This window comes from Anarrhichthys ocellatus, unplaced genomic scaffold (assembly GCF_004355925.1).
Source record: "Anarrhichthys ocellatus isolate YVR2014 unplaced genomic scaffold, GSC_Weel_1.0 scaffold15, whole genome shotgun sequence".
NCBI lineage: Eukaryota > Metazoa > Chordata > Actinopteri > Perciformes > Anarhichadidae > Anarrhichthys > Anarrhichthys ocellatus.
In genome coordinates, this window is record NW_022280045.1 from 1,071,988 (window position 1) to 1,084,401 (window position 12,414).

General features: G+C 42.2%; 1 protein-coding gene across 5 annotated transcripts in view; it reads right to left on the minus strand.

Moving 5' to 3' along the window:
- Nucleotides 1-27: 27 nt before the first annotated feature.
- carmil3 (capping protein regulator and myosin 1 linker 3) overlaps nucleotides 28-12,414 on the minus strand; it is a 74,670-nt gene continuing 62,283 nt past the window's right edge. Inside the window, exons 33-41 of one of the 5 annotated variants that reach the window (XM_031854470.1) lie at nucleotides 12,123-12,202; nucleotides 9,860-9,979; nucleotides 8,317-8,485; nucleotides 7,342-7,726; nucleotides 5,620-5,726; nucleotides 5,322-5,523; nucleotides 4,975-5,046; nucleotides 4,539-4,658; nucleotides 2,058-2,194 (exon numbers count right to left, since the gene is read on the minus strand). In XM_031854470.1, coding sequence (XP_031710330.1) covers nucleotides 2,154-2,194; nucleotides 4,539-4,658; nucleotides 4,975-5,046; nucleotides 5,322-5,523; nucleotides 5,620-5,726; nucleotides 7,342-7,726; nucleotides 8,317-8,485; nucleotides 9,860-9,979; nucleotides 12,123-12,202 — 1,296 coding nt within the window. In that variant the 3' untranslated portion in view covers nucleotides 2,058-2,153. Of the gene's footprint in view, nucleotides 2,195-3,067; nucleotides 5,047-5,321; nucleotides 5,524-5,619; nucleotides 5,727-7,341; nucleotides 7,727-8,316; nucleotides 8,486-9,859; nucleotides 9,980-12,122; nucleotides 12,203-12,414 lie in introns of those variants that run through there. The other 4 variants (XM_031854472.1, XM_031854471.1, XM_031854469.1 and 1 more) reach the window with 4 other exon arrangements.

Below are 12,414 nucleotides of genomic sequence, written 5' to 3' on the forward strand. Positions count from 1 at the left end.
CCCCCCCCCCCCCCCCCCCCCATATGCATATTCTGCCTTCATTACTGCAGCCACAGTGGCGGGATCCGTGTTGTTTATGGTAATAACAGGGTAAGATGACTTGACAGCGACAAGCAGTGAGCAGGCGGCTTGAGGAGAGGAGCGCTCAGTCTCTGCTGCCATCTGCTGCTCAGAGACAGCAACAGTCCAGATTTAAAATATATATATATTTTAACAAAAGCTCTTGTTTTTTTAAATTTACATTCACACATCATCATACAGCTGAGACAAGAATATTGTTTTCTTGTGTCTTTTTTTTTGGAGTGTCCGACCAATTTACTATTGCACTTCCATAAAGTTGGAAGAGACAGACTTTTAAAAGAATGGCTAAAATCGAAGCAACAAAGGGTTCAAAGGTCCTACCTTGTAGCTCCTGTAGTTTAACATTTTTGGAAATATACTTAATTGCCGATAGTTAAATGAGAAGATTTATCTTCAGGATGGTCCTCTCTTTACCAGAGGGGAAAAATGCATGTTGCTGTTTATTGCCAAAGTCATTAAGGCAAACGGCATACTTATACATACATATTTTATCCTGTCATATCAGCAACTATAACATTACAGTAAATCTACAATTCAGATCTTTTAAATGTCCCCAGGGTGCGCTGTGAGCTGGGTAACACGGCTTTCTGATGTTATGCACCCTGGGCATGGACTGAGAGCTGCAACACATCCTTACTTTAGACGCACTCTTCTTTGACGAGGGCTTTTACAAACGGCCCTAAAGGAAATATTATGTTCTACTTAATCCTTGACTCTGGTTGCTGGTATGGCCGTTATGCTCCTCTTCTTGCACTATTTCCCTTGTGTTGCCTCTTTGTACTCTGCGTGTTCTAAGATTTGAAATTGTTTCTTTAAGAAACTGTTTAAGCTGCCGACTAGAACTGACTGAGAGAAGAGATCCATTATCTCTGTAGGACCCTCCTGGCTAAATGAATACATAAAAATACTACCGCGTCCTCCAAGCGGACAGTATAAACAGATACTACGTTTTTCCACAGGCTAATCAGAGAAGACTGGGCTTTTTCTGGAGGGTTTAAAGACATAGGCGCTAAAACGGAGTGTTTCTGACAGAAGGTGAATATACCTGTACACAGTATGACAAAAAGTATGTGTTTTTTGAACATTAAAGCATGTAAATATGTTCTAGTAGTAACACAAAGTACAAGCATGAACCTGAAAATGAGCATATGTCCACTTTAAAGACTGGAAACAGGTAAAACAGTTAGCCTGCCTGTAAAAATGGAAAATCCGCCCGCCAGGCTCTCTAAACTTCAATAACATGTTACATTACTTATGTTTCCATTATTAAAAAACAAACCGAAATGTTATACAACTGTCTTCAAAAGGCTAAGTAGTACACCCCAGGACTAATAAACCGACCCTCATGTGTAAAATCATCATCTCATAAACATGATTTTCAGCAACACATTTCCTTGTGTAAAGTCAATTTTATTTATTCTGATTTGTAGATCCATTTTTAGAAAATATACTAATTTTCCTGGCCTGCTAAATCAGATTCAAACTGTAAGGGATACTTAAAATACTCTTGCAGAGATGGGAGTGCTAAGTGCATGAGAACACATATCTCAATCATCAATGTCCGCATACACAACAAACAAAAAGAAGCATACTTACACAGTTATTAAATGATATATCACCATTAAAAACATGATTGTTAACAGGTTAAGTTACCACAATGGTTAGTGCAGTTGTATAGTTGGCATTTACATCTCCATTAGGATAAATACAGCACAAACTCACTTTTAGTAGTCACAGATTGTCAGCATTCAATTACTCTGCACAAATGCATAAAACGGTTCATGATGAGCACACTGGAGAGACACTGAATACTGTATGGACTGCAGGTCAGAGCTTTCCTTGTGCCTGAGGAAAGAAAGTGCAACCGAACAGAAAGCACACCAGTACATGCATTTTCAGCAACAAATGTTTACATGGATTAAAAAGGAGAAAAAAAAAAAAAAAAAAAAAAAAGAGTAGCTGTTGCAAGCTTTGTCATTTCAGTCCACACGGTTTTAAAAGCTCGTCTCCGTCCAGTCCTCCTTGTTCCAGTCGTCTCTGCCCAGCAAATGTCCTCTAGTCCACTGGTAACGTCATAACACGTCTCTGTTACCCAGCTGGGGGCTTTCATAACCTGAAGGAGCAGATACAGTGTCATTACACGACTGCAAAGCTCAGCCAATCAACAGCAGTCTTTCCGTTATCAACGTGTCACTAGTAGAGACAGACAGACAGAACAGTTTTCACCCAAAGCTGCACTTGCTTTACAGCTGCAGAGCTAGAAGGACGGCGAGTATTGGACCTGCATTCATCAGTTGAACACAAACGCGACTCCGGCTGAATGAGAATGTTGCTGCGTATGTGCTTCATTTGTAAATAGGCAACCGTTTCCTGACAAGTTCACCGCATCAACTTTAATAAGGTCCTTTCTGTTCACTCTAAATAATCCAGATATAGCAGGATTAAAGCTGCACCAATCAATATCTCACATTAACAACAGATCAAATGACTGTATGTTATGTGGAGGGGGTCAGCCGCAGTGCCAAACCCACAGAGAATAATCCCCCAACTAATGCAGTTGCCCTAATAAGCTCTGCACAGCCTTTCGGTCCATTTGGAATCTTTGTGTTGGATTTCTGGCACGCAACTCGGCTCTTGACAACCTTCTATTAAATCAGAGCAGACAGCTGTTTGCAGCAAAAAACAACAACAAACAACTCTAAATAAATAAACCTATTGTACTCTACTTTCTTGGTGCCAAACAGCAGAAAGACAGAGCTAGCTAGTGAGCATAGTAGAGCATTTGGGTGCAAATGCTAAAATGGAATGAAAATTGGGTTTCCATTCATCAGGTAATACTAATACTAATGTTGTTCTATGTTTGCTTATTGTATAGAAGTGTATGAGAAAATGACTCTACTTCTCTCTTGATTTATTCCCTCAGTAAATATTGTAAACATGAGTTTCAAGTCTTCTTACACATGATGTTCATTTAGTAAACGATGGACCATTTAGAGTCACATAGACCATAAAGCAGGGTGTGCTTTAGGGCGGGGCTACTGTGATTGACAGGTTTGTCCGCCTGTTTTTTCGTCTTTGAAAACAGACTGTGAAAGGGTTAACGTTCTGTTTATCTAACTTAATTGTACCTTTTTGGTCACCTAATAATATGTTTTCGGGTTTCACTTCTGGTTGTAAAAACACCAAGATGGCGACGGACAAAATGCCGAACTCAAGGCCTCAAAACAGTAGTCCACAAACCAATGGGTGACGTCACGGTGACCACGCCCACTTCTGTGTTTTTAGCTTGTTCTGCTGCCCCAAGGTGGCCACAACAAATAAATTGTCCGTACACTTCAAGTATTCAGATTTCACCGTGTACAGGAAAGGTTCTCACATTTTGTCAGCCAAGGACTCTGTCGAGACCCTCTCATGCATGTCCCTTGGAATTATTTGACAGCATATATTTTTTTATTTGAATAGTTTTAGAAATACAAAGGAACACCACAAGAGAAAGTTATTAGAGAGATACACATCTTTATATCATAACTTAAAATGAATGAATCTGTAAACTTTTCACAGACCCCCTGGCAGAGTGCCATGGATCCCTGGGGGTCCCCAGACCCCACTTTAAGAAATCACTGGTGTACAGGAAACACAAATGTGACAACGTGCCTGTTGTCCAGATGATGAAGTCTCTGCTCGATGCATCGGCCTGTCTGAAATGTAACCAGAGAGGACCCAGAGGACCACGCAGCTTCCACACAACTGGCTTTTATGCCATCATTTCTGACATGTGGACCTTTTTATGATTCTCATAGTGATTGTAATTTCGTCCCATACAGCATTATTTTTGATATACAGTTCTGTATTACAGAGGCAATTGGCAGTGGTTGTGCCACGTCATTAGTGCCCCTGGAGTTCCACTGCTACGGGGGGTTTCATCTTCAATAACAGCTCAGTGTAGAAACTGATGACCAATCAGCTCAACATGGCTGCCAATTATCTCAATAATGCAACATAGTATCAAAAAGGAATCGGCTCGAATTAATTCAGGAGTGATTTATCTGTTTAAGGGTTCTGGTTTAAACGCTTATCCAGGCAGCGTCAGATCCGGCTGCCATGAGACGTTTCTGGAAAACAGCCAAATTACATCTTTAAATTATGTTTTAGGATTTCTGTCTTTGGTCAGCCATTCAAAAAATACCAGAACAAGCATGCATTCAATATGTTGGGTATGACTCATCCATGTTGAGTTGAGCTTTTTCAAAAAATAAATGATCAAATTAAACTGTACAAACCTTCTTATTTGGCTTTTATTTGACTTCAGAAACTGAATTTGTCACTGACTTTAGTCTACTTTTAATTAAAACTGTACATATCAGCTAAAAATCTTTTTAAAACTCAAGGGTGCAAACTCTTCTTGCTACATGGTTGTCACACCACACATATTGGCAGGAAGTGAAACCGATACATACACCTGGTCCCAGCAGGGTAGTCCAGAGATCTGTTTCTGTGCTGGGGGAAACGGGTCTTTTTCACAGAAAATATGTGATCTGAGGACCTCTCCAGATCGTAGGGGCTGTCCCGTTCCATGCCTGAGGGGAAATGGCACGAGAACACACACAAACACAGAGTGGGGTGTGGGAACAGAAAAGGGGTTGGAGGGTGAAGCAGCAATGCGGTAACGCAGCCAGGAAGCTCTACGGGCATGGGAGCACATCAAATAAGAGACTCGCGCTGCTTTCTTTTGATAATAAACAACAAAAGGCATTGCGCCATTGTTATGAATTATGAACAAAAACAGCGAGATGTGCATCTGTGTCAGACATCCATGCGTAGAACTAAACATGCACGTTGTGTTCATCTTAATGTGTGCACAACAGATTAGGGTAACCACGGCGTCAGACATACCTATGTCAAACGAGTTGGACTTCCTGGTGTGACGCGATGTTGCTGGAAATCCATTATGACCTTCTTCCTCATCTGGTTGGGGGAACGGTCATAAAAATCATCATCATCTGATCATATTCTGTCAAAATGGCCTTGAAGATGTCATCATCAACTAACAGTATTCTATATGTTGCCACTTCATTCTAACTAGTAGAACTCAGATATTTGTATTACATCTACAATGACGATACAGAGGAATAACAGATCTGAAACTTTTTCAGACTAAAAAAAAAAATCCAAGAAGATTACACGACACTTTTTTTAATCATGCGTTATCGACTACATCACAAGTAAAGTTGTTACAGCACCTTGACTGACGGGGTCGGCTGCTTCTATCCCTGGCTTGGCCGATGCTGGTTGACTTCCCGCCTCTTCGATGATTGGCTGAGCAGGAGGCAAGCTCCTCTGGTCATCGGTCGATTCTTCACCTGGACTCACGGGGGAGGTGTTGGGAGAGGCCATGGCCATTTTTTCCAGGGAGGCGTCGTCTCTTGAGAGGTCGAGACCGGACTGCGGGAGGAACGCAGCGGTTGTGTGCTATGTGACGCGTCAAAAGAGTCAGCAGTGAATGCTTTCCTCCGTCTGTTTCACATGCCGTACACATACCTTATTGGGCAGCACAGGACGCTGTCCCTCTGGCCCTCGCGCTCTCGGCTTCTCGTCATGCTTCCTTTCACTCTGGTCTTCTTCTCCTTGCAGCCTTCCCGCCTCTTCTGGTGAGACAAAAACACAGTCAGCACAGGCCGTACGAAGACCCGTCAGAGATTTGTTGTACAGTTAAAAGTAAAAGCCCTCGAGTCTCAACACTGAGGAGCAGGTCCACACTGTAATTGTGCTTTATACGTTTGGCTGTGATTTCAGTCCCAGTGTAGTCGGGGCTCACATTTCCAAACAAAAACAATAGAATAAGTACAAAATAAAGCTCCAAAAGTATGAGAGTTGCTTTACATTTCTATGTTAAGAGATTTCTACAACTTTGAGACAAAAGGATATGCAAAATATGCTCATATACTATGGCTACATGCTCATATACTATGGCTACATGCTAACGGGTTCTCCCTGATGTCAAAAAAAAAATTAAAAAAATAGCAGCAGCCATTATCAATCATATATTCACTTTTTATCAATCAGAAAGCGTACTCTTCTGGGCAACGGCCCAATTTTTATTGTCAATCTAAAGGTTATTTTCATTGATGTTTTGGGATGACCTGCTCTGGCCTCCAGCCGTTGTACTGATCTCTTAATTCCCTTTGAGCCAGAGTGTCGTCTGTAGTTTTGCTCATTACGAAGTCTAGACTTGAAACCAACAATAGCCCTCAACAATGGCCGTCTCTCTGTAAAGGCCCTTATAGTTTGCGACAGCGTACCTTTGGGACTGTGCCAATCAAACCTCCGCCTGCTTGTACTGTTGTCTCTCATTAAACTCACTTTGACAGACTTGTCTTGAAGAAATCTTTTAATGACGCTGATCTATCTTTGATTTTACCGTAGTAGTTTCCTTCCTTCTTCATGTGGCTTCTTTCCCCAGAGAGCTTGTTTTTTTTAACTGTTCACAGAGCAGAGCTACAAAAATGTATCACTGTGAACCAGTATTGTTAGCTGCCATCTATACATTCCTTTGTACTACATGCAAATCTGGTAATTCATCATTAATGTTACGTTATTGCTCGGAATTATAATCGATTGAGGTATTTAAAAAAGGTGCCACATGCCGCATTTTAACATCAGAAAATGGATTTTGAAAAAAGCGTATAATTACACAGAGCCAGCCAGCTGTCTTCATTTTACAGTAATTAAACCAAAGCATCGCTATCTATCCAACAGTATTATGACTTTACACTACATTAATCCTGCTTCAATATTCATGTAATAAATGTGATTGAACGTCACTGCATCAGTTTACCATTTCTGTTTATCAAACATAAGAAACAAAATTTAACTTGAAAATGTAATCAGCTACTGTAAAACAGAGTGAGCTTTAATGTAATATACTGTACAATTAAACCACAATTTACACTCCTGCATCTCAAACTTCAAAGTTACTAAAGGAAATAAATGGGATTTCTTTTGCCACTGTGGTGATGTTTGTACAGTGTGTAAATATTATGTTGCAAAGCTGCTAAAATAACTAGATATGCTTGAGCAATATGATTTAATGTTTTGCATTTTGTGTTTGTTCATCGTTTTGTGCTTGAAGTAACATTTAGAAAGTCCGTTAGGCTGTTTGTATGAGGAGTCTTGCACATTGAAACTCTGTTGTTCAAACTGAGCCAGAACAATCATACAACAACTGCAATACAACTTCGCTTGTGGTCTCAGCTGCAGTACCTAAACTCTCCTGCAGGTGTCTCTGCCTCATAACAGCCAGACTGGGCTTGATGCTCTGTGGAGGTGGCTCTGGCCTCGGCCCACAGGGGACCGCGCTCCCACTCCCACCACCACCGCCGCCGCCGCCGTCCTCTCTATCCTCCTCCGTGTCAGTCCGCGGGTCTGTCAGGGGAACGATCCTCTCCTGCCGGCCCTTCTCCATCTGTCTGTCCGTCTGGTGCTCGGAGGACGCCACGTGGCCATTAGGTCGAGGATCTGCGTCAGAGACGGCGGTCGTTCCGTCAGTACCTTGGTCCATCTCTTTGATGTCGCAGGAGCTGCTCCCATCCGAGTCCTCGATTTCCGCCCCGATGCAGCTGTACACCATGCTGACCAGGTCTGTGGACTGGACAACGACAAACAAAAAAAAGTCAGACTTCACATACCTTATAATATACCGTCTAGGATTCCCTGTTGTCAATGATGCACTGAATCATTGACAACTAGTCTTGACCATTAGTCTGGTAGTAGCAGTGGTAAGAGTGAGGGCTACGATTAACATTTTGTAATTCTAGTGAATTCAACTAATACGAAAATTTAATTATCCCTCATTTTCTCGGGGATGTCCTCAAATCCTCTCAAGGCTCAGAGAGGATCCGTGGATTTTGAACAGAGATTTAAAATAGGCCACATCTCTGACAAGCGACACACGTCCAGCACCGATAAAGACTGGGAACATCGATGCACTGTGTCATGAAATCGTTGCACATTTGCATTTACTACTAACAGATTGCTGCACTATTCCGCAGGGGAACAATGCAACGTGTGCCAAAAATGTTTTGGCTATTTGTAAATCAAACACACGCTCGCGTAGTGTCGCCACGAGTTCAAAGGTCACAGTTGGCTGGAGCGCAGCATCTTCGGAGCTGCTTCAGGATTCACCGTCCGTGGTGAATTTGTTTGGATTTCTCACTATGACTGTCCCGAACACTGCACCTGTCTTTGGATGAGGCAGGAGGGACTGGCAGCCCTCATCCCATGCACAGGCACATCCTGCACGGGCCGAGGTGAAGGCATGGTCCCGTTTGCTCCAGGAACAGTGCTCTCGGGCTTCCCAACCTCCTTAGAGTGCTGAATCATCGAGTAGACGTTCTCTGAGGTGCTGCTGGAGCGGACAAAGGGAAAAAAAACCAAAAGATTTTGATGAGTATTTATGAGTTTGAGGTTTGACCCGAGAGGCACGGGATGATGCGAGGAAGTGTTCGGTGATCTAACTTGCCCTTTAACTGACTTACTTGCGATGTTATGAATATATTGTGCATTCATCTGTAATTATTAACAAACTAAATAATCTTTGCTGTTGTATTAAGACGGCAGGGATGAGAGGGAGAAGAGCTGAGATGGAAGCTAAGCTAACCCAGCTAGGACCCGAGGCTGCTCCGCTACACAGCCTACTCCTGGCAGTCTGAAGTTCGGTCGCTGGAAAATAAGAAAATAAGACTTTAGGGCGAACCCAGCAACGGGAGGTCGATGACTGTTGAGCCCACATCTTTACAGAGAACGGGCCTAATCGTGGCCTTCCGTTTCAAGCAGCACTTGATGGGCGAACCGCAGGACAGCGAGCGAAAGAAAGCGCAGAACTGATGGACAATGTTTTCCCGATGTCGAGTTTTTAATGTTAAAATGTCAGCCATAGTATCTGCCCAGAGAAGTGTTTTCGTTGCCGCCGTCTACATTCCTCCTGAAACAAATTCAAAACAATGCCCTACAGACATGCTCTACCGTTTGTGTTTTGCTTCGTCTGTCATGTTTTTCTTGAGTTGCAAATGGAGCACAACTGCATTCTGTCATGCATCCCTGTGAGGCATAAAGACAATAAATAAAAAAATAATATAAATCCAATCCAAAGGAAGACGAAAGGAATGTGTGCAGGAATGTGTGCAGGAGGCGGCCAGGTGAACAATCTGCAGGTAGAACACTACATCGTACACATCTGTTCTGTAGTCCTCTTTCACACAACTGTGTACACAGAGTGTAACTCCAGCGCCGCAGCATGGTGGATCAACAGCACAGGCGAACACATTACCGGTGCCACCAGTGTTTAGTCACATTTCCTTTGAGTTCAATCTGTAAGCACCTCAGTCGGTTGAAACTCACACGCAGTTCCCACTGAGTGCCTCTTTCTCCCCGTTCTTTTGCAACTGTAACTCCTTTTAAAAAGGTGACGTTTACAAAGAGTGCATTTCTGCACCCACAGTTATTAATCTGTGTAATTTTTTTTTTAAAGAAATCTTCCGCCTTGTACTTTCTCCTCCCCGGTGCCGTTATGCAACGGCAGCTCGAATGCATGCAATGCCATCGAATTCAAAAGCAAGGGCGAAATATTTTCTTCCATTGAAATATTCATGACGCAATGAAGTGACGTTCACGCCCGCCGCTGGATTCATTTAACAGCCATCTCATTCTCTGGGTCTGTGCACTTAAATCCTCCTCTCATCCCCCCTCCTTCCCCTGCAGGCCCCCGGTGCTGCGTACTCACTCCGAGTCCTGGTTAGAGATGGTGGAGTTGCGGTTCTTGCGGAAGCCGGAGAAAATGGACAAGACGCTGCGTCTTTTCTTCCTCCTCAGCGACTGGCCCTGATGGAGGGATGACAACTGACTGAAGGGGAGAGAAAGAGGAGGGGAAATCAGAGAGAGTTATTGGTAAAAGAACAGGCAGATAAAGGACAGTTGTAGCATTAATGCCAATTAGCCATCAACCATTATTGACCAGTGTACATCCTATATAAGTGTTACTTATGTTAATGACCCATTTGACCATAATGTTGGGTTTTTTCCCCCATTCTGAGTGGGCCTGTGCAGATGGTTTAATACATGCGACAGAAGGCAGTAGGCACAGTTCATGCTGCCTCAATGACTCTTTTTCACGCACTGCTGGTGAGCATTAACCACACAGCGTCATGTGACCTAACCGTTTAGGAACTACTATTTCCATGTGGTTTGGGGAGTCATAGTGCTGTTTAATTTCAACTTCTTTTTTGAGCCACGTATGATTATATTACAATCTAAAATCAACGATTTTATGAGTCAAATAAAGTACGTTGCTAATAAATGGCTAACTTAAAACTGACCTTGAATGTGTTCTCATCATTAGACCAACCTAAAAGTCTTAACCCAGTGAACTGTGTTTCTTTGGCAAACACTTGTTGGAGTATTTCATGTTAGTCTTTTTTTAATAGTTTCACTTATATTTATGCTGTAAGATATACAGTTTTGGTTACATCCTAAAATTAAACTTGAAGTGCTGCTTTAAACCTGCAATGATTGATTTTCTTTTGGGGGGAAAACAAGCTGTAAACACAACGTTAACATATCATTTACCTGTCGAGTCTAAAACTATTCATCATTCCAGCAGAACATAAGAGTTCTCTCTCTCTCTCTCTCTCTCTCTCTCCTCTCTCTCCTCTCTCCCCTCTCTCCCCCCCCCCCCCACAGCTAGTAGAAAATGCAGAAAGTTGCAGACCTGTAAACCAAAACATTGAGCTAAAAGATGCTAAAATGCTTAATCGAGCTTTATTGTTGCTATTTTAATGAAAGCAAATGTTTGCATTTCTTCAGCATATAGTTGCTTTGCCACAGATCTGTATTCACAGACAGTCAGCAAAGAGACTACCTTGCGTGAACACTGTGCAGTTCCAAAGTAAAATGAGTCCGTAAACAGGAGGATGGACTGTGACAGTAAACAAGATGATTTATTTCATATAATGGAATATGTTCTGGTTATTGAACAAATAGCGCTACAAAGTAGGTCTCTATTCAGTGCAAAACAAACACTCCTCTACATCTTTGGCAAAGTGCTTCAGGAGCATGTCACTCATTTATCATCACTACCGGTACGTGACATGAGAGCTGTCGTCCTGCATGTAGAATGAACTGTACGTAGCATACAGCAGGAACACCTCTTATGTAGGTGCGTTTTAACATATTGTTATTTTTGTTGTAGCGGTTTGGTAAGTTTTATGTAAGACTGAGCATCTCACCCACTGAATCAAATGTCATTCACATCTTCATACACGGCTAATATGATGCGTTTAGACACGTTTAAAACGACCCCTTTAAAGAGGCCACGGGATTTCTATCATTCAGCTCTATTTGGATGAAATGTATGAAATGATTCTGTTCAAGTAACTACAATGTGATGGAACACTGATAACATTTCCATTTCATTTTTACTGAAACACATTTACGTTCACCGAAGGGAGAAACAAAAACTCAGAAGCGTTCTCCCATAATTATGAATTGTATTCATCACAATTCTAACTCAGTGTCTCATGATTAGAGTTTAGCATATTGTAATTAAAACATTTTTTATGTGATAATTATGAGAAGACGATCCCACAATTATGATTAAAACGATCAGTCAGGGTTTAGGAAGACAGGCCGTGATGATCCTGCCTTTTTCCTTCATGGTTGGAGGCTTTGGGAGACACTGATTCAGTCACTGACTGCACGGCAATAATCATACTGAGTGGCAACACATTGCCCCGGAATCCTAAGTTATTGGATTTGTAGACTTAAAACGTGCATTCAAATGATTGTTTTGCCTGCTTGGTGGCAGCGGTGGGGAGATATTGTCATATTTTAACTCAGTCTGAATATATCTTATTTTAGTTTTTGTTAGTATTTATTTTGTCTGTGCTTTGCTGCTTCATTGTGTTGTTTTGGAGCGTTACCACCACCTGTACATCAGTGGAATAGTTTGAAACCACTGGCTGAATGTGCAAGCTGATGTTGTGAGCTACCTGTCGGGTAGAACTCTCTTGCTGTAGAAATCAGGCAGTCCATCCTCCAGCATACTGACTCCTCCGTTCTCCGAACTATGCTACACACACACACACACACACACACACACACACACACACATACATAACAGGAAACAAATAGAACAACAGGATAACAATGATCAATCTGCCATGTCGACAAAAAACTGAAAGGCTGACAAAAGGTATCATCATTTCAAATGGCTTGCTGGCAGAACCAAATCCAGCGCCGACAGAAGTCTGTTTGTAAAACGACTCCTCATCACGCCGCCCT